At 52.8% G+C, this 20,811-nt stretch overlaps 1 protein-coding gene across 23 annotated transcripts in view; it reads right to left on the bottom strand.

Annotated features, from left to right (window-relative positions):
* MSI2 (musashi RNA binding protein 2) overlaps positions 1 to 20,811 on the bottom strand; it is a 386,429-nt gene that overhangs the window by 63,108 nt on the left and 302,510 nt on the right. For all 23 annotated transcript variants that reach the window (XR_002811539.2, XR_002811540.2, XM_023652848.2 and 20 more), the window contains exon 8: positions 13,387 to 13,469. Coding sequence is in view for 21 of the 23 variants with exons in the window: in XM_023652848.2 (XP_023508616.1) it covers positions 13,387 to 13,469 (83 nt within the window). In the remaining 2 variants the exon portion in view is untranslated. The remainder of the gene's footprint in view (positions 1 to 13,386; positions 13,470 to 20,811) is intronic.

Below are 20,811 nucleotides of genomic sequence, written 5' to 3'. Positions count from 1 at the left end.
TCCGTGACGTTCCATACAGAGCAGAGATTGACCTATATGCTTCCTGAGGGTCAAGGACATCCAGTCTACTTAATTCAAGGATGCAAAGATAAACAAGGCCAGCCTCCATCTCCGGGAGCTCCCATTCTATTGGAAAGAACAGGTTCTGATTCTCTTGTTCTGGCAACATTATTAAGGCAAGTACTCATATGTCACCTGCCCCTTGTCACTTCTCGGCCTGTCAGCGTCTGGAGCCTCTTGAGTCAGACCACATTTGGGCCACCCCTCGCCCCTACCCCCACCCCTCCATCCTCCCACTGGGCGCTCTGCAAACCAGAGAACCCGGCATGAGCAACCAGAGTTACAGTCAGAACCCAATCAGTGGAAACCAGTGTCTCTCGCAGCTCCAGTCATGTACTTAGGTCATATGGCCACACACTATGTCCCAGTTGTCTACTGCTGTGCAACAAACTATCCCCAAACTTAGTGGCTTTGAACAACAATTTATCATTCCCTCTTGTGGTTCTGTGAGTTGACCAGGCTCAGCGGGGTTCTTGCTTGCGGTCTCTCATGTAGCTGTGGTCAGATGGTGGCTGGGGCTGGAGCCAGGGAAAGCCTGGACCTGCCTGGAGGCCCAGCATGGCTTCTCCACTCACACAGCAGGCAGTGTCCATGCTGCTTCAGCTGGGATCCTCCACAGGGGGCACCTCCTCGTGACTCCTCTGTGGCACTTAATCTTCTCCTAGCAAGGTGGCTGAGTCCTGTCCTAAACAGCATTCCAAAACACCAAGGCAGAAGCTGCAAGCCTTCTTACAACCCAGCATTGGGACTAGTACTGTTACTTCCATCACTTTCCACTGGGCACACACAAGGGTGTGCATACTGGGAAGCGGAGGTCATGAAGTTCATCTTTGGGGACTGACCACCACATGACATCAGCGAAGAGCAGTGGGCACACAGGACAGTGGGAAGCCTTCCTCCCACCCTTGGCGCTCAGCTGGCTGGGTTCTTGGGACAGTGGGCACTGAGGGCTGCCTTCACCATGAGGCACAAGCTGGGCATGGGAGTTCCCCTCCCGGGGCAGCCCCGGAGAAGCTTGTCTGGCTCCCCATGGTCAAGAGAAGCAAAATGGCAGTGGTTTTCCAGCGGCCAGGCCTCTTGCTCAGCTGTTTCAGCACTGCCTCCTTAGACCCCCATTTATGGTAAATGCTCCACACCACCCACACCCAGAGTAGAAGCGCGTTCCCAAAGCATTCTCTCTGGGGCAGCCCTGGGAGGCGGCAGACTCTGAGGAAGGACCATCTGCGAGTCTCGGTCCTTGAGTCTCCTTGATCAACATCTCAGACCCCACCTTAGCAGTGGCTCACAACAGCTGCCACTGCTATGGTTCCAAACACAACTGGAAGAAGCAGTGTGGCTGGAGGAACAAGAGACTCAGCAGGAAATTCCACGAGGGCTTGTGCTTGTGAGAAGCCTCAGAGGTCACTTGTGATCAACTGCTCACACCAGGAAGATGAGGTCTCCATTTTCAAGCTTCGTAGCTGGCAAAGCCAAGAAGCAACCCCACCCCAGAGGCTGAACGCCGAGGACGCGCCAACCCCCCAAAGGTAGATGGGATTTGCTTTAAAACGTCAGCCTCCAAATACGCTGCCGTGCTTAGCAAACCAGCCCTGCAGGCGAGCGTATGGCTTCCCTGGAGTCCCCGCAGTTGTGGGTTCAGAAGAATGACCTAGCTGAACTCTCTTTAACGGTAGGCCAGTTAAGGACGCAGCATGTCCCTTCAGAGGATGAATCAGGAGCCCTCGTGCGTGGGCTAACACCATGCTGGCTGCATGTGGGGTGGGGTGCCTCTGCCCAATAGGGTCCAAAGCAACTTGGCAAAGAGGTCTGTTCTTTCTAACTCTTCATACCAAATAATTACAAAGTTACAGAGAAGTCCAAGGATAGCACGAAGAACACCTGTGCACCCCTCACCCAGATTCACCTACTGCTAACGTTGTGTCACTCTGATTTATCATTTGCACACTCCCTATCTACGTGTTTTCTTCCTGAACTGTTTGAGAGTAAGTTGCATACCTTATGGTACGCATTTCCTAAAGAGAAAGACATTTTCTTACATAACCACAGTACAATCAGCAACCTCAGGACATCTAACACTTATAAAATGCTTTTACCTAACCTACCTTCCATATTCCTATTTTGTCAGTGGACCCAGTGAGGTCCTTTACAGCCACACACCCGTCTTATAGAACAGGAAGCTGAGGCCCAGGGATGTGAGACATGCCACCTGTGGCTGCAGATAGTGTATGCGTGGCAGGGCTGGGTTTGAAGTGGGGTCTGTCTGATGCTGTGGCCCAGAAGAGGGGAGCGGGTCCCATGCCACACCCTCTCCCAAAGCGGGAACGCTTGGCATTGGCTTTCAGAGAAGGCACTGCGGAGAAGGCGCTGGGACTTCTGTGGGGACGGCTTCCCTGCAGCCACTCTGAGTGGCCACCCTCGCCCAGCTGGCCCGCAGCTCTTGCTGACGGGAGCTCTCTGCTGGGCACCTTCTGGAAGAGGCTGGCAGTCTGAGGAAGATGCCAAGGTCTGGGGAGTGAAAAGGCTTTTGTTTTCCCCTGGTCTCTACACAGATGGCCCTTGTCAGCACGTGCCCTGGGCTGGGAGGGAAGCTGGGCGGCCTCGGTCTGGGGACACCCAAGCCCTGTGCCTGTGGCCTTGATGTACCGCCCAGGACAAGGAAACTCTGTATGGCCTCAAGAGGCCAGTGTTTGTGGCTTCACTTCTCACCCCCAAGAGGCATCTTAGAAATGACTCACTCCCCCAGGGAGAGAGGGGCCTATTTCAGAGGATAAACCCACTGCTGCTCAGAGAGGTCAACCTGGACTGTCTGCTGCCTGGCTGGAAGGAAAGGCAAGGAACGCAGGGGCAGGCCTCTCCGGGCAGGCAAGTGCTCAGCAGGGGATGACCTGCAGCTTCTATGGTGGACACCGTCCTTCCTCGGAGTTTCCTGAAAGACACACAGGCCTGACCTGGTCTCTCCTGAGACCAGCTCCTTCTCTGACTCAAATGGCAGCTCCTCCCCAGCCAGCTTGCGGTGGATGCCAGGTCAACACTGCTTCTCTGAAGCCCCAGGTTGACCATCTCCTCTGGCCGTCAGGCCCCGAGGGCCTTCCAGGAGACGAAGGGCAGGGGAGATGACACTCAAGTGCAAAGATTCAGGGGCCCTGCTAGATCCCAGCAGCTACTCAGACCTCTCCAAGTAAGACAGGAGGGGTGAGCCGCAACCTGGAAACCACGCAGGGCTCCCCACACGGCCTGTGCAGTCTCACGACCACAGCCTTTCCTCCCCCTGCCCACTGCCCTCTCTGCCAGTCACAAGCCTTTCTGGAGACCCCAGGAGGGCAGGGCCCTTCATGGGGCTCTTGCGGGTTCATAACCAAGAGTCAGAGGGGACCCGCCTTCAAGGAGCCTGCAGAGCAAGGAAGGCAGACACACGGCGAGCTCCCCGGGGGAGGAAGCTCTCCTATCCTGCCCCACGCACAGTGCCTGGAGTCGGCCTCAAGAGCCCAGCGGCTACAGAATATGCTAGAGAACGTGCAGGCCACTGCAAAATGAAGACAGGGGCCCTTTGTTCAACCATCACTGAGAGTTTCAAGATGGCAGCAGCAAAGCATTAAACCAGCGAGGGCCCTTCTGAGCTCAGGGCCTGTGCAGCTGCACAGGGCTCACACCCAGGCAGCTGGCCCTGCTTGAGACAGCTGCTGAATGAGAGCTGAAGAAAGAGGCTGATGGAGTAACAAGGGGCGGGGTGACAAACAGTAAACATCCCACCCAGGAGAGGTGGAGAGGGCCAGCGGTGGGAGGCAGGACCCGTGGTTCTCCTCTACATGGAGCTCACACCCGAGATGGACCCGCTGGGCACCCCTCTCTGAGTGACCTTCAGAGAGTCAGGTCACCTCTCCTCTGTTCAGACGTCAGTTCCAGGGTTCCCATTCCATTAAGTTGCTCCATTTGTCCAGGGCCAGAGGGAGGATGGATTCATAACCAGCATGACTGCGTGGCTGGGTGAGGGCACGGCCTGAGACACCATCAGGGGCAGGGACAGCAGTCACACTCCAGAAATCCTGGCAGCTGCACTGGGAGGACCTGGTACATGACTCGAGCAGGGAAGGGTGCCTGGCCATCCTGCCACACCTGCCCCTCGCCAGCACCAGCCCTTCCACCCTCTGCAAACAACTGTCGATACCAGGAAGTGAGTGGAATGGAGTTCCACGTTCTGTCCTGCCCTCCTCCCTTCCCCAGACATCTCAATCAGGCATGTCCTTGAAGACAGGGAGACCAGGTGTGGCCAAGTACCAGAAGACCCCACTTGTAAAGCATAACTCGCCTTGTTCTATCGCAAAAGGGTTCTCACAGATACAGGAGCCCCCCCTGGAACCTACGTAAGAAGTTTACTGTGCAAACTGAAACAGAGATGCCAGCTTAGGCAGGTGACCGCAGCCAGCAGAAACATCTACTTTCAGAGGACACGTGCTTGCTATAAACGGCCCAGATCCATTTGTGAGAAGCACTGAGAGTCTCGCAAGATGCTGAGTCTTGACTCCGTCTCCCAGGTCAGCAGAATTACTCCGGGAGGAAGGGACGTCATGCTTATCAAGCACTCCCTGTGCTAGGTGGGGTCATGACATCCTTGTGCATGTCCACGTGTGTGTACTTATATATGCTATATAATGTGTAATAATAAACATGACATGTACACGTAATGCATGCAGAGCACGGGGCCGGGCACACAGGAGTCCTCAGAGAACACCTACTGTTCTCAACACCCTCATTAATTGACTCTTCACTTCCTCTGTGAGTTGGCCTGATTCATCCCATAGTTACAGTAGAAAAGGAAACTGAGGCTCTGAAGAATGATGTGTCCAAGGTCACAAAGCCAGGTAACGACACAGCCAGGATTCAACAATAGGTCCCCCATTTCAAAACCCTTGTCCCCATCTCTGGGCCTCTGGCCCCCCAGATCCTGCCCTCACAGCCCTTCCCTACCACTCTCTATCCAGGCTTCAAGGCCCATTGGGATGCTATTCCTTCCACAAGGCCAGCCCCAATCCTAGTTCCAGAATTAATTTCCTTAGCACTTCCGGAATTAATTTCATCCACTGTTTCCTCTGCTCAGTGTTTTATTAAAAGCAGTGATGGGCAAAGTAAAGGAGGTCATAAACTAAAGCTATTAGCGTCTCCTATTTAGCAGGCAGGGGCTGGGTGTGGACAGAGATGAATTCAACACGATGAGGCTCTCCCTTGGAGGTGCTCAGCGTCTGGGCAAGGAATGGAGAGGAGCGGTCCCCAACACTGAGACATCATCCCCCAGTGACTGTGCCTCCCACCGGACCCCGATCCGAGGGCGGGGCCTTGTCGGGTCCACCGCAGTCTAGCCTAGAGGCTAAGGCTCCTAGTTTTAAATCTCTGCTCCACTCGCCAGCTCTGCTCTGGGACCAGCTGCCTGAATTCTCTGTGCCTCAGTTTTCTCATCTGTAAAACAGAGTAACAGCAGTGCCTACGCCGTAGAGCTGCAGTGAGCTAGTGAACCCTAAAAGTGCTCGTGCTGGATGAAGCTGGTTGGGTCACACTTCACTCTCTTCCATGAACCCTAGGTGAGCACCTTGGAAGGTGATAAAGCCAGTTGACATCTGCGTTTACATAAATCCCAAAGACAAGGGAGCAGAGAGGAAGAGAGAACATGGTCGCCACCCCTAGCCAGGCAGACTCTCCTCATGCTGTGACTTTCTCCCTGAGCTCCCCCACCTGCCAGCCAGGTAGGGCCCCACCTTCCTGCTTCCATCAGCTAGGTGCGCAAAGGCAGCCTCACAGGCCGCTCTATTTGGGAAAAAGCTGATGGTGGCAGCAGCAGCTGTTCTTTGTATTTCTGGGAACCTGCAAGGGCATTTCAAAGTGAAAAGAAACCTCAGCCTCCAGCAGGTGCCGGAATTCTGCCACAAGGCTGGGTGCTTATCCCAGCCTGGGGGGGCTTTACCAGAGACCCTGCACAGGGCCTAACTCAACGTGTCTACTTGGAAGAAAATAAAGGTGTAGCTTGCACCTCCCTGGGAGGCTGGGCAGAGCAGCTGAGTGCAGTCAATGGAAGAACAGGCCCCAGAGAAGGGGTGCAGAGAGGGGAGCAGCCTGTTCCAGTGGTCTCCATGCTGCCTCCCGACCCGGCACCTCGTGGGTGGTGTGTAGGGGGTACAGGGCAGCACTCATGGGAAAGCCTAGAGGGGCTGGTCACCTAGAGACTGAGAAGGACGCCCTGCTCTTCCCGGGACCCCTGCAATGACCTCACCAGAGGACAGATGAAGGGTGAAAGAGCCAGAACTCGGGCAACTGGGAGCCCACCTCCGTGCAGGCCAAATCACTTTTGCCTGAAGAGTGGCAAACCTTCACCACCCAACCACCCAACCTGCCCTCCCCACCGCGCCCCCACCTCACCCAGCACCGCTCACTCTAACACTGGAGTCATGCACAGACAACACGGGTGCGTGTGTGACAGGGACACACGTAGGCCCCCTCCCTCTCCCACGTAAACACGAGATTCATTTATTAAGTGCCTCTCCGGCATTTCCTTTTTGCCTTCATCCCGCTTGTTTAATATTGCATTTGACATTCTCATTTTATAAATGGTAACAGAAGCAGAATGGATGGCTAAAATTAGCTTACGAGTGAGAATGATGCTCCAAATAGGACGGTGAACACAGAAGCCTCGTTAATTCCGCCCGCATTACCCGCCCCCAACTCTTGGGCTGGTTCCTGGCCGAGCTCTTAGTCTTTGGGCTGAGGAAGAGCAGCTTGAGGGAGGGGATGTGAGCCCAGTTACTGAGGCACCCTGCCAGGTGGCAGAGCGCCATGCCGACCCTAAGCCTGGGGCCTCCGTGGACCGCCTGGCCCAGTACTGCAGCCCCATGTCTGAGAAGCCAAGCTGGGACTCTCGTGCTCTCTGGTTCTCCTGCCTGCTCCCACCCAGAAGCTCCCATTCTGGGAGTTAATCCCCCAAGTGTGCCCTGGGCTGAATGTGGCAGGCTGAGGTCTCATCAGGCTTCGCTCCTGGGAGTGGAGTTTTCAGAACCTCTCCAAAGGATGATTCAGCTGAAGGGCCTGAGTCAGCTCCCCTGGGACCTAGAAAATCACATCTGTGGGCCCGTCTGCTCTGCAGGATGTGCGCCATCTCCTCCCCTTCAGGACCACCTCCTGGCCAGAGCATCGGGAACGCCTACCTCACACACCTACTCCCTGCCTGGGAGACTCGGGGCCCCGTCATGCCCAGGTCTGCACGCCTGCACTGGACTGACTTGTCATCCATCCAGGACTGCCTTACTTTACGATTACATATTTGTTGAATAAAATGATTCTGAGAATAACGATAGTGACGATGACAATAATAGTAGAAAGACCCATCGCTTTGATAGAGCTTGCTCTGGCCTGACAAAAACCCTTTCCCAGTCCTAACTCCTAGCAGCCTCTGAGGTAGGTGCCACCTTACCTGTCTTAAGAGTGGGGAGCCGAAGCACAGAAGCTAAGTACCTTGCCCAGGGTCACAAGGTGTAGCAGTGAGAGGCTACACTGTGGGACATTCAGCAGCAAGGGGTCTGGGCACCCTCTGCCAGGAAGACCTCTGGAGTTGACAGCACCTTGCTCTGACCATTCCTTCACTCCCCACCTGCTCAGTGTTGGGGGCCCCCTGAGAATGAAGGCACTGACACTTTCGGCAGGCTGCTATCCCAAACCCCAGCATCTCTTTGGGGCACCCCTTCACACACACCCCACCTCTGACTCATAGAATGCTGACTCAGCAGTGACCCTGGGTGACCACTCGGCTAAAAGCCTTTCCTAGGGCCCCTTGAGATAAGCAGACAGCTCCTGTTCTGAGCTACACTCGTTTGGGCCAGGAGTCAGAAACTATGGCCCGCAGGCCAAATCTAGCTGCTGCTTATTTGTGTAAATTAGGTTTTACTTGAACACAGCCGGGCCCACTCATTTACATACCGTCAGTGGCTGCTCTCTGCACCCGATACCACGGCAGAGTTGAGTGGTTGTGACAGAGACCACAGGGCCCTCAAAGCCTAAAATATTTACTATCTGGCCCTTTACAAAAAGTTCATTGGTCCCCAGCTTAGGGCAAATGGAGGAAACTTGCAGTTACAAGGGGGCTTTTGGGAGGGCTGACTCCTCCAAGGCTACCAATGACAGACCCTACAACAGAGCAGGCAGAGATGCCAGGGCCAAGAACCGAATCAGGGCTTTCTATAAGCCGCAAAGGGCTGTGGTCACCATCCTTCCCATCGCACAGAGGAAGAAACAGGTGCAGACGGATGGGGTACTCGCCCGGTCACAGTATACCCAGCGGTGGATCTGGGATTCAGGCTTGGGTCCATGTGTCCCAAAGCCCTGGATGCCTCTAAATGACCCAGCAGGTCCCGACTTGGGGACAAGAACACATGCACGTCACTGGATGGAAAGATCCAGCCCTTCACCCCAGTGGATGCGCCTCACACATCTACAGTGGACACTCCGAGACACGGCTCAGAGGGGAAGGGTGCACCAGTGCAGGAGCGGGGAGAGGCCCTGGCACTAAGAGCTTCCTCCAGGAGGAGATCAGGTCTCTGACCACCAAGGGAGTGTGGGGAGGTGCCTGGAGCCCCAGACAGGCCTGGAGATCTTGTGCCAGGCCGGCTCATCCGGCTCCAAGCTCCTAGAATGGACCTCAGTTCCCTCGCTCCTGGGTCCCTCCCTTCTGGGAGGACAGCGGATGGACGATTTATGACCCACGACTCCCGTATTCTCTCTCATCAGCAGCGATTCCCGCGTCTCAGACTTTACTGAGCACACACATCATTGGGGGATTTGTCAAAATGCAGATTCTCATTTGGTGGGTCTGGGTTGGGGCCCAAGACTCTGCATTCCTAACAAGCTTGCAAGCTGGTTAGCAATTTTCATAAATCAGATCACCTTAAAGGAGCAAGGAAAAGGACTATGTAAAGGAATCCTGTAGTAATCCTTGTATGAAGCAAATCAAAACTCTTCCCCATGTTCACCAGTCAAGTCAACCCAGGTTTTCGATTAGGAGGTCTGCCTAAGTTGGCAGCAGGGTTGGACCCAGAAGGACACGGGTTCAAATCCCAGCTCTGTCACTTAGAACCGTGGACTGTGGAAGTCCCTTCACTGCTCTGAGCTCTAATGTCCCCTCTGTAAAACAGGACAACGACTGCATGCATGTAAAGCGCTGTCACGGTGCCCGGTGAACGCCAATATCCCTCCATTGAATCAGGTGAGGGCAAAGGTGTCCCACCCGAGGAGCCCTCGCCCAGGTACCTTTCCAGCCGCACCCCGAGCTCTGCCCCGGTGAGGCTCCATTTGGGGTGGGGGCTGAGCTAGGCCTCCGAGGAAGCCCAGAGCAGGTCTTTGTCAGGTCCTGCCCTCCCTCCCTGTGGCTGCCTTGCTCGCCGGGAGGCCACACTGGCGACTAAGCAAGCGAGTGTCCCTGCTGCTCCAGCCGCTTCAATCAGGGGCCCACGGCGGGAGGCCCTATTAGCTGCACCCACGCCGGGGCTCACAGCGTGGCCAGAGAGGAGCCCTCTTGGGAGGGTCCCCAGGCGGCTCTGCTCTGCATGTGTGTGTTTACTGATAAGGAGCCCCGTCTGCCGCTTTACTCTGACCCGGGCCAGGACGGAAGAAGGGGCTGAGTCTTGGCTCTCGTAGGGTGGGCTCTGAGCTTGGGTAGCGGCCAGCTGCCTGCCACGTCCCTCACTCACCTGCCTCTGGGGCAGTGGAGGAAGAGGCCTGGAGATTTGTTGTGGTGACAGGGACCCCTCAGGCCCAAGCTGGCCCCTCCCCCAGCTGGGAAGCTGCCTATCTCCTCCGCCCTTCTCTGAGGGGAACACAGAACCACATGGGCCACAATGGCCACCTGGGAGGGGGCAGTCAGGGGCCTTAGAAGGCTGTAGCCCAGCCAGAAAGGCTTTAAAGTCCCTTTCAGCCTGGAGAGGAGGCATAGCCTACTGAGGACAATGTGAGCTCTGGATGTTAGCTTTCTGGGCTCAAATCTGGTGCTGCCACTTGCTGACCATGTGGCCCTGGGCATGCTGCTTAACTTCTCTCTCTGCCTTACCCTGCTTATCTGTAAAATGGGGATAATGAGTACCTACCCCAGAGTGTGTGTGATAATCAAATGAGAAGAGATGCATAAAGGAAGTGCTTGGCATAGTAGGTAGCTAGCACTCAAAAACATTATCTGCGTGGTCTCTGTGTGGGAGCACAAGTGGGGTCTTCTTGGCCACCCCCCTGCCACCACCACCATGGAGGCGACCTCCTTAAGGCAGAGTCTATATGGGGGAGGGGGGCAGAGTTCCTGGGATCCCAGCCTCCCGAGGGCAGCAGAGCACTTGAGTCTGCGGCTGGCTCTCCAGGACAGCAGAGAAGGGCCGTCCTTTTTTAAATGCCCAGGAGATTCACCAACCAAATTAGATGAGAAGTGGCTTTGGGAATTATGAGGCGCCTCACTGTCACGTGGTCCCTCATCTAATCCTTTATTCACTCCACAGTTATTCACACAGGGCCCACTGAGTGCACGCACAGGACGACTGGATTAAGAATCAGAAGACCTGGATTCAAGTCCTGTCTTTCTGACTACTCAGCGCTCAGAACTTTCTTATCTGTGAATGTGAGTTCACGGCAGCTCCGGGCACATTCCGGGGGAGCAGCTCTCTGCTCCTGCTGACCTCACAGAGAGATTGCGAGGGTTCCAGGAGACGGGTCCTTACAGCTTCACAGCACAGCCCAGCTTACAAAACACTCCTAAGAACATCCTCACAACCGTCCGTGCTCCTGCTTGGCCGTCTCTTGAGTTCTCAGAGCCCTCCCGATCTGTCATCTGAATTCTGTCCATAGCACAGCTTAAATTCATTTCCTTTTCTTGGGGCCTCAGAAGTAGAAACCAGCATCACAGAATCCACAGCAATTCAGGATTCAGGCTCCTCTACCAATGCCCTTCTGCTGAGGAGGGGTGCTCGCTGGAGAAGTCCTTTCGATGATGATGAAATGGAGCTCATGTTTATCAAGCCCGGCCCTGCACGACTCCACGCGCAGCCTCTGCTCATGGCATCTCCCCAGGCCCAGCGACCCCATGAGGCGGTCATCACAGGCCAGTTACACTGGAGCTCTGTGAGGCCCGGTGACCTGCCAACGCCCTCTCCCAATACCTCTCAATTCCCCCTTAGGGCTCCTAACTGGTGGGGCTGGGCTGGGCACCTGCAGTGACGCCACCAAAGCCTGTGATCCTACCCACTCGGCCCCCACCCCTTCCTCTTGTCTACTTCTGTTTTTGCTTATTCTCTTAAAGAACAAGTACCATCCTCAGATTCAAAAGAAAGCAGAAGCCCTCACACCATGATCACAGTTACCCGCACTTGCCATAGTCAGCCTCCACTGGGTGGAAAAGAAGGTGACAAATGTGAAGTGACTGGGGACAAGGGCTACAAACCTCTCTGGCTTCAGGCCAGCCCACGGGTTATCTTTCTGGGGCCGAAACTCTACCTTCTGATTACACCCTCCCATCCCTAAATTCAATAAACGTCTGTATAAATAATCTGGCAGCCAATAAGCTCAAGACCTGTGCTCCTTCACTATCTGTGTAGCCCTAGGGCATATCCCCGGGGCCTCAGTTTACGCACTGGAACAGCGAGGAGAATAAAGCCCCTTCCCCCTTGTGTCTCAGGTTCATTTCAAAGCCAGTCAATAGCGGAGGGTCCCACACATGCATTCGAGGCAGCACACGGCGTGGTCTCTTGCCAGTCCCCATGGGACCTTCCCGATGAACCATTAATTCCTGGTAGGACAGAAACAGTGTCTGCCAGCACTCTCAGCTGCCTCTTCCACTCCCCGCTGCCCAGGCAGCCCTCAGCCGAGTGCGTCAATAGCGTGCCAGGTAGGATACACAAGGCGTCCCACTGGATGCAGGTTTCCTTTTAAGCCTCCTGTCTCTCTAGTTTTAAAAATAGCAAGTAGTAACCTACCGAAAGAGAGAAGTACCACTTGGAAGGCACCGACTTTGGGGGGTGGACAAAGCCTATGAGGGGACCTGCGCTATTCCTACACGCATCTCCCCTGCACCATTTTAACGCCTGAGCTGACGCCTGCAACCCGCAGTCTGCAAAGAAACAGATTTTCATTTCAGATGCATATGATGGCTAGGAACAATACGAACAATATTATTTTAGTGCCCTGGGAAAAAATTAGCAAGTCAAATATTGAATCAGGCCCGTAGCACCACATGCTAAGCAGACTGCTTTGATCTTATCCACACTAAAAGCTCTATTATTGAATTTAAAGTCGGTGAACACGTATCAGGCCAATATACAGTGCGCATCTGAATGCATGTTTCAGAAGCAAGGAATGTTTTGACTAAAGGAAGAAAATATCAAAGTTACAGCTGTGCTTGAAACCCCAATTTGCCCTCCCTCTCTTCTCAGGGCCAGAGGCTTTGCGGCCAAGTAAAATGTTTTGGCTCCAGAAACACCTGCTGAGCTCCCACATTTCTGGAACCAAGAAGGAAGGGGTTTCTCACCCACCTACTCAATTTGAGAAAGGAGTTTGAGACTTCAGGCCAGCCAGTGGGCACCTTCTGCACATGGTGTGGTGCCCTCTGGTGGCCATCTCTCTGGGAGGCCTGCCTGGCTCCCCAAACTTCCAATGACCCAACCTCCCTCTCTGTTGAGGGTGCCCTGCTAGGAAAAGGAGCTTTCAAGAGCCAAAGGGAGACGGAAGCAGCTGATCATGAGGGTAAAACCGTCTAGCTGATTAGAAGGGCCAGCAGGGCCCAAAGAGAGAAACAGTTTGGGCGGGCAACTTTCTACCCCCTCAAAAAGCCAAGCCAAACAGCAAACACACATCCGAAGCCAGAGGTCAGCAAACTGCAACCCACAGGCCAGATCTGGTCCCCCTGCTGGCTTCTGTATGGCCCAAGAGTTAAGCAGGGTTTTTACACTTTTAAATGTTAGACATAAAATATTTTGCGACACGTGAAAATCACATGAGATTTCAATTTCAGTGTCTGTAAACAGAGCTTTATTGAAGCACAGCCCCACTCATTCACGTATGTATCGTCTGTGGATGCTTTTGCTTTACAACAGCAAAGTGGAGGACTTGCTACAGTCCGTTGCATGGCCTGCACAGCTGAAAGTATTTACCATTTGGCCCTTTCCTGACAAAGTCTGTCAGCTCCTGTGTTCCACAGGGCTGAACCCTCAAGTCTACTCCCCATGCCCACCCTTCCAGCATGATGGCTGGGCCTGCAAGACAAAGGCGTGTATATGGAGCAAGGGGGGGCATCGCCTTTCAGTGCAACCCCTCCAGACTTACCATTTTATTATTGATTTCATGGAAATGAATCTCACAGACTTTCTCCACAACGTCTTCATTCTCAAATGTGACAAAGCCAAACCCTAAGGGAAAAGGGGGGAAAAAAACAGAGAGCAGGGTGAGTTTGGTTCTGGCCGGCCCACGTGTTTTTCTCTGGCTCCTGGTCTGAGGATGGGGGACGGATGCCCAGGAAGGGCCTCTAGGTTGAGGAAATGGTTTCTAATTTGTCCAGAGAACCCTTCCAACAGTGAGGAAAAGTCAATGATTTCACCCACATGCTGCGGCGCTGTGTGGTTTTCATCTGCCCTGAAGCAAACAAGAAATTTACTCCTCTGTTATTTACGAGGGTCAGAGCCCCAGGCCCCCAGTGCGAGGCAGGTGGGTGGGCTCCCCAGAGCGGTGGGGACCGCAGCGGGGCTGGCTTGCCCTTTCCGCGCTAGAATGGCCAGCCCTCAGGTCGGCCTCCAGATGGAGGCGGTTATTTGTCCTTTTCTTCCTGAATTACTTCCTCTAATACCTCATCAGGACATCCTGAGGCCTGGAAGAAACTATTAAAAGTTTCGGGCCTCTGTTCTGAGCAGGCATCCTTTCTCTACTGCCGCTTCAAAAGCGCTGTGGATTTGGGGCAGTTTAAGACCGTTTGATGCCTGCTGTCAGCCCGTCAGCTATCCACTGTATTTACTCGGCTGGAGACTGGCTTTGCTAGACAAGCCGCCCTGAAGAATTCTGGCAGGCAACCGCTGCTCAGCATCCTGAGTTCCTCTTGTTACCCTCCTGCCTCTCTTTCTTCTCCTCGGCCCCCGACAGGGTTTCCAGCATACTGTCCCATCTGTGACCCCACTAGGTAAGCACTGCCTTAACACATGGACCCACTCACAGGGCGGCAGTCCACCTCGGATGAAACGTGGCTGCGATGCCAGTACTAACACCACGAGGGAACAGATGCCGCGGGTGCAGACACCCTGACGGGGAGGCAGCAGACCTGGGTTCCAGTTCTGACTCTGCATCGAGCTTATGCGTCATCCTGGGAAGCCCCCTCCGCTCTCTGAGGCTCACACTTTACACCTGCAAATTAAGGTGGTGAAACTGGACGCCAGGTTTCACACCTTGGGTCACAACCCAAATCTGGATTTGCAAGGCTCTCTGCTACGGACGGAACGTCTGTGTCCCCCCAGATTCATGTGTTGAATCCTAACCCCTACTGTGATGGTGTTGGGAGGTGGGGCCTTAGGCAGGCTTTTAGGTCAGGAGGGTGGAGGCCTCAGGAATGGGATTAATGCCCTTAGGAAAAGACATAAGAGCGCTTGCTTTTTCTCTCTCTGCTATGTGAGGCTACAATGCCACGGCTGTCATACCAGGAAAAGGGCCTTCATCAAAAAGCCACACAGCCGACGGTACTTTGTAACAGCAGCTTGAACTGACCAAGACACTCTCCTTGCCAAGGATATGACCCTGGCTCAACACAAACATGGACACACCAACCAGGAACACGAAAATCACAACGGCTGTTTTCGTATTATGATTATTAGTGTTTCCTGTCAATGAGAAAAAATACAGATGCTCCCTTTTCAAGCTTCTGTGTCTACTTTGGGTCCCAGCAACCCAAGGTGGAAAGGGAATCTAAGTCCCTTCTGTTTCTCCAACTCCAACCCCAACACCACCGTCTTCTAAGGAACACAGAGAACAGGAGGCTGATACGCTGAGCTCCCACATCACAGCTCCCACAGGGTCTAGAAGATTCCTCCAGAAAAGAATGAAAAAGGCCACTCCCTGCTCTCACACAACTCCTAGTACAACAGAGGGTAGAAATGGCAATCATGTTCCTTATTATGACATGTAATTTATTGCCACGCACTAAATACCAGGCCAATGTTCCCAGTCTACACAGCCCAGCCCACCACAGACACGCAAGGCTGAAGCTCAGACACACCATCAGGGGGACACAAGCATTTGCTGCAGGGGCTCCAAGTTGGCAAGTTTCTCCCAGCATCATCTTGGAGAGGCTGGACACAAGGACATTTTGTTTGAAATGAGGCCCAACAACACATCTTTCACCAGGTTTATTCACTGCCCTCAAAGCCAGGTCCCTGAAGAGAGCGCTACAACCCTGGCCCCGGGGTCCCTCTGTTTGAGCGTCTCCTTCTCTTTGGCTCTTGGTTCCATCTATTATGTGCAGAACTGGATGACAGCCACACCCAGACGCAGTCTCTAAATGATTTCCCTGTGGGCTTTGGTGTGTTGGCTCCTCATACTCCCTCCAAAGGGGCCTGAACACCATCAGCTAAACCTCTCACCCAGGCAGGGACCCCTACGGCACAAAGAGGAGGGCCTGTATCGTTTTGGGTGATTCCCTCCTTCCCGCTCACCTCCTAGAGCCCAGATCCTAGTGGGCCTTTGGAGAAGGGATTAAGATGCAGGGCCCTTCCAAAGGTCCTCAGGGGAGGGGCGCTTGGCACAGCAGAGGACACAGTCATCCGCTAGCACTGGCTTCAAGGACAAGGGCGGGGCTGGGCCTCATTCACTCTGGGTCCCTGGGATGCACAGGGCCCCTAACACACAGAAAAGTGCTGAGTGGCCGGTGGCTGACTGAATGACTGAACGAGCCATTTCTCCTCTTTGAGGGTCTGAGCATCTTGCTAATCTGTCTGTGTCACTGCCTCCCCTCAAGACTGATTCAGCCCTTCCTTCTGCATTTACTGGCTCCCACCCAGTGCTGGGCATGGTGGAGGATGCAGAGATCAATGTCCCTCTTCTTAAGCAATTTGCTCCCTAAAAGGCATGAGAAACTCCCACCCAAGGAGAGCATCTCCCCTCCCTGTACAGACCTCACCCCTCCCTCACGACCCTCCCTTCCAGCCTGTGGGTCACTCTGGATCTCATTCTTCTCTGAAGGTGGCCCCTCAGGCCTGAACCCAAACCCAGGCAAGATGTAAATCCCTAAACAAGCCAGGACAGGCTGGTTCTTAGAAGGAACCTCACTGCTAAATAGCACGATTGTAACGGGTTGAAGACGTAAGTCCCCGTCCTAACCCCTGGAACCTATGAATATGACCTTATTTGGAAAAAGCATTTTTGCAAATATAACTAAGTTAAGCATCTCAAGAATTAGGGTGGGCCTCATTTTCTTAGAAAGGAGAGGGAGATTTGACACACAGAAGGCAGAGAGGGAGAGAAGTTCATGTGAAGCCGGTGGCAGAGACTGCAGTGATGCAGCCACAAGACGAGGGATGCCTGGAGCCACCAGAAGCTGGAGGGGGTGAGGAAAGATTGTCCCCTAGAGCCTTGGGAGGGAGTGTGGCCCTGCCAACAATTTGATTTCAGACTTCTGACCTCCAGAGCAGTGAGAGAATAAATTTCCGCTTAAAAGCCACCTAATTTGTGGTAATTTGTCATGGCAGCCACTGGAAGTGGATAAAGCAAGGTTACAGGTTTCAGCCGCCCCCACCTTGGGTGTCACACTCGGTCTCCTCCAGCCAGGCCGAGCTTCGGACAGAAGGCAGGAGAGCGTGGACAAGTAAGTCAAACCCATGCGAGCCATCGGGAAAGAGCATCAAGTCAGTGCCAGTCAAGGGCCCCGCTCCATGAGCCAAAAGGGCAGCTGGATTAAAGCCATCTTGTTGCTGAGCACAGGTACTCGATCCTGGAATAGCCACTAGGGTAAGTCAAGTCACCACGGGGGCCACAGGTTGAGTTCACCACCACAGAAGCTGACTTTCTGCTGCAACCCACTCCTTCCTGGCCCGCTGTGCAAACCACTGCCTGAACTCCAGGCCCAGTGCCACTCAGGGCTCACTGTTGCCCCATCTCCCTCTCTGCCACCACTAGGAGACAGCAATTAAGATGCGACTGTAGCATTGGGAAGGATGTAGGCAGGGCTCACTGCATCCTTTCAAATTCTGACTCTGACATTCTCCCTGCTGGTCCCTGCTCTAACCCCACAGGACTCAAAATTCAAGTATTACAAAAATGATTTTCCTGATCAAAGGAGAGCACCTGCACTTCAAGTCTATGTACCTTGGATGCATAACAATTCGGAGACATCAAGACTCCTTTGCAGTATTTTAAAGACCTATATCGTTTCAACATTCCTATCTGTTTGGCCCAAACAGAGAAAACAAACTTGATGATGTCTAAAATATTTATTTATTCCATTTGGAGAAAGCAAAGAAGCAATGAAACACAATTATGCATAAACGCTATTCCTTAACATATAATCATTTTTATCTCACAGGTGCATTATCATTTACAATGAATTAGTAACTCAGTGGCAAACAACCCCAAAATAAATTAGAGTGAAGGACGAAACAACTGGGTCAGAAATTTGGGACAGGTAGTGTGGTGGGTGGGAAAAATCCTTTTTGGTATCAAAGTCTTTTTCTTTTTTGAAATAAATTTTTTTATTGGGTAAAACACACAGAACATAAATGTTACCACTTTAACCATTTTTAAGTGTACAATTCAGTGGTGTTAAATCCATTCAGAGTGTTGTGCCGCCATCACCACTATCTGTTTCCAGAACTTTTCCACCATCCCAAACGGAAACTCCGTGCCTATTAAACAATAATTCCCCGTTCCTCCCCCCTCGGCCCCCAGTAACCTTTATTTTACTTTCTGTCTCCATGAATTTGCCTATTCTACGGACCTCATGTAAGCGGAGTCATGCAGTATTTATCCTTTCGTGTCTGGTTTATCTCACTTAGCACAGTGTTTTCAAGGCATCATAGTCTTTGAACGATCTGCTAGTTGTACAGATTCTGCATGAGACTCAGGAAGGCTGAGTCTTTCTGGGAAGGGGCATGAAGGACGGATTATTTCCCTCCCATTTTTCCAAAAGAGAGCCCCGCAGGGAATCAGAAACAGAGCCTCATGAAGGTCCATTAAACTGAGGCGTGCAGTCGGGTAAGAGGAACACAAGATTATCTTCGCTCAAAAGCAGGGACCAAATAATGCACTGGGTGCCCCTGGGGAGTCCCTTCCCCTCTCTGGGCCTCTAAAAGAAGTGGGCAGACTGGGTGTGGGGGATGGTGGGGGAGGACAAATGGAAGGGGGTATGTCCTGCTCTGGTCCCTGCCAGCAAGGACTTGGATCCACAGTGCGTCTATGAGGGCTCACACGTCATCAGGGCCCTTCGGGGTGCTCCTGTGAACACCCCCTGCTCACCTCAGCTCCCTTGGTCCTAAGGAGGCGCCTCCCCAGAATCAGAGAATTTCTCCCTAAGTATTTAAAGTCACTCAAGGTGCCACTCAGAATGGAGAGGAGCCCTAGGCACTGACAACTCGGGGGGCAGAGGTGTCAAAGGGCCAAAACCTGGGGGACAGCAGGCCAGTTCACGGAACAGTCCCTCTCACCTGTCATCAGCAAAATGACGCCTGCCCGGCCTCTCACGGAGCCCCCACCTTAACTGTACCCCACGCCTCTAAGGGGTTCCAGGAGTCAGCAAAACTGGGACCAAAGAGGTGGTGGGAAGGTTAACCCCAAACAAAAAAGGGATTTAAAAACGGACACAAACAGGGTAGCAGGTGACAGGGAGCATTTAAAAATGAAATTCGCCAGCATTCTCCTGAATAAAGCTATTATTGGAAACTAACAAGTAAGCTCTATTTAAGAGATAAGCATTTAACAAATCTTTTTTCCCCTCTTTTATTCAAATGAACAAAACTGAATATTCATCTGAATACAAAGTTATAAAAAAACACACAGAGAGAGAAGAGGAGAAAAGAAATCTGAAAACAAGATACTTCAAAATTAAAATGACCTGCTCCAAACACAGTCGCTGAGGAGCATCTAACAGCTAACTTAGAAAGAATTCTTTTTTAGGTCACAGAGAGAAAGATGGGCATGGCCTCCTCCTAGCCTCAAAATGGTTTTCTTCTCTTATCATATAGGTCAATGAACACTAATAGGTGACTGCATAGGGCCTAATGCATCTTCAGCGAAAATCAATGCAAGTCGTGAGCTAACACACTTGGTTAATGGGGAAAAAAATGAGGAAGAAAAAAACCCAGATTGTCAAATTTATTCTGAGCATCCCATGAGGAACTTAAGATACGTGTTTGCAAGGATATTTATAACTCACGCAACCTCCCTCTCTTGCTATATAACCCAGCGTTGGGGGAAGTGGCAGTAGCCGTGGGCTGATTCTAGTCTAAAGACGAATCCTTTGGGTTTGGGTGTGGGGAGCACTTTCTGGTTTCCAGACGCTTCTCATCCATCATCCTCCCTGGCCCCCAAGGCAATCCCGTGAAGGCAGGGCAGGATCCACCATCATCATCTTGCTCAATGGTTCAGTTAAATGACCCACCCACGGTGACGTGTGGCCACTAAGCCAGTGAAGGACATCAGGGGACTTCCTTGGATCAGTAAGTGTTCAAGGATGGATCTGGTGGCTCTGTGGCTCAGAGAGGCTGAGAGCCTGGGCCATGAGGCTGATGGTCTGCGTGCTCCCTCAGAGTCAACCCTCACTTAGCTGTGCATTGGTTAGCGACATTTCACTTGGTTTGCCTCCCATCCCCAACTCAGAACATTTCTGGGCCACCTCTGTGGACTTCAGCAGGTTTGGCAAATTGGTCTCATCTGCCTGGAAGGGTTTTTCTGGAACCCTGGATGGAGAAGGTCTGAGGCCCCCATCCCCGGCCCCCATCCAGTAAGAAGAGCAGAGATGAGCCATCTGCACAGACGCACAGTGAGACGGAGGACTTCACATGCCCTGGGTCTTCCCTACACAAACATAACTCAGGAGATTGATCTGTTCCAAGAAAAAAATGAAGCTGCCTTTCCAGAATGTTTCCGACTATTGACTGCCACTTGGGATACTCACTGCACATTCCCCGGCCATCAGTGAAACCCAGTCTGAGTTGCCATTTGAGATTCCTGAGCATTTTCAGACACTGAGCAAGAGGTGGGGCGATAGTCTCGGCTGTGTCTGCTTTCGTACCCAAACGATAACGTGGACCTTGGTAAGACAGGAATGTCACCTCCCACCAAGCCAGGGATGGGATTCCCTCAGTTATCTCTGATGTCTCTATCCCAAAGTGGTTATTTAGTATCAGTCCATATTCTAATAGTAACTTCAAAAAGAGAGAGCTTATCCACACTTATCAGGCAGCCACTCTAACTCAGCCTTCACATCTCCTCCTGTGGAGTAGGAATGACTGCTCCCACTTGACAGATGAAGAACTGAGGCCTAGGCAGGAGCCCACTTTCTTCATAGGAAGGTGGGTTTTTCTAAACCTGCTCTCTCCCGGATTCTAAACTCGTCCCACAACCTGGTTCTAGAACCCTGCCCCCACACCGCAACACACTGCCCTGCAAGCACCTCTACAAGATGGGCAACAGCCCCTCATCCCAGCGACCCAGCAGCAGAAGGGGAAGGGGAGGGGGGAAAGACGTGTTCACCACGTCAGTGGGATGCTCACCCCCCTGGTG

Source organism: Equus caballus, chromosome 11, assembly GCF_041296265.1.
Source record: "Equus caballus isolate H_3958 breed thoroughbred chromosome 11, TB-T2T, whole genome shotgun sequence".
Lineage (NCBI taxonomy): Eukaryota > Metazoa > Chordata > Mammalia > Perissodactyla > Equidae > Equus > Equus caballus.
The sequence above is the reverse complement of the archived record's forward strand: the minus strand, read 5'-3'. Positions and strand labels throughout refer to the sequence as shown.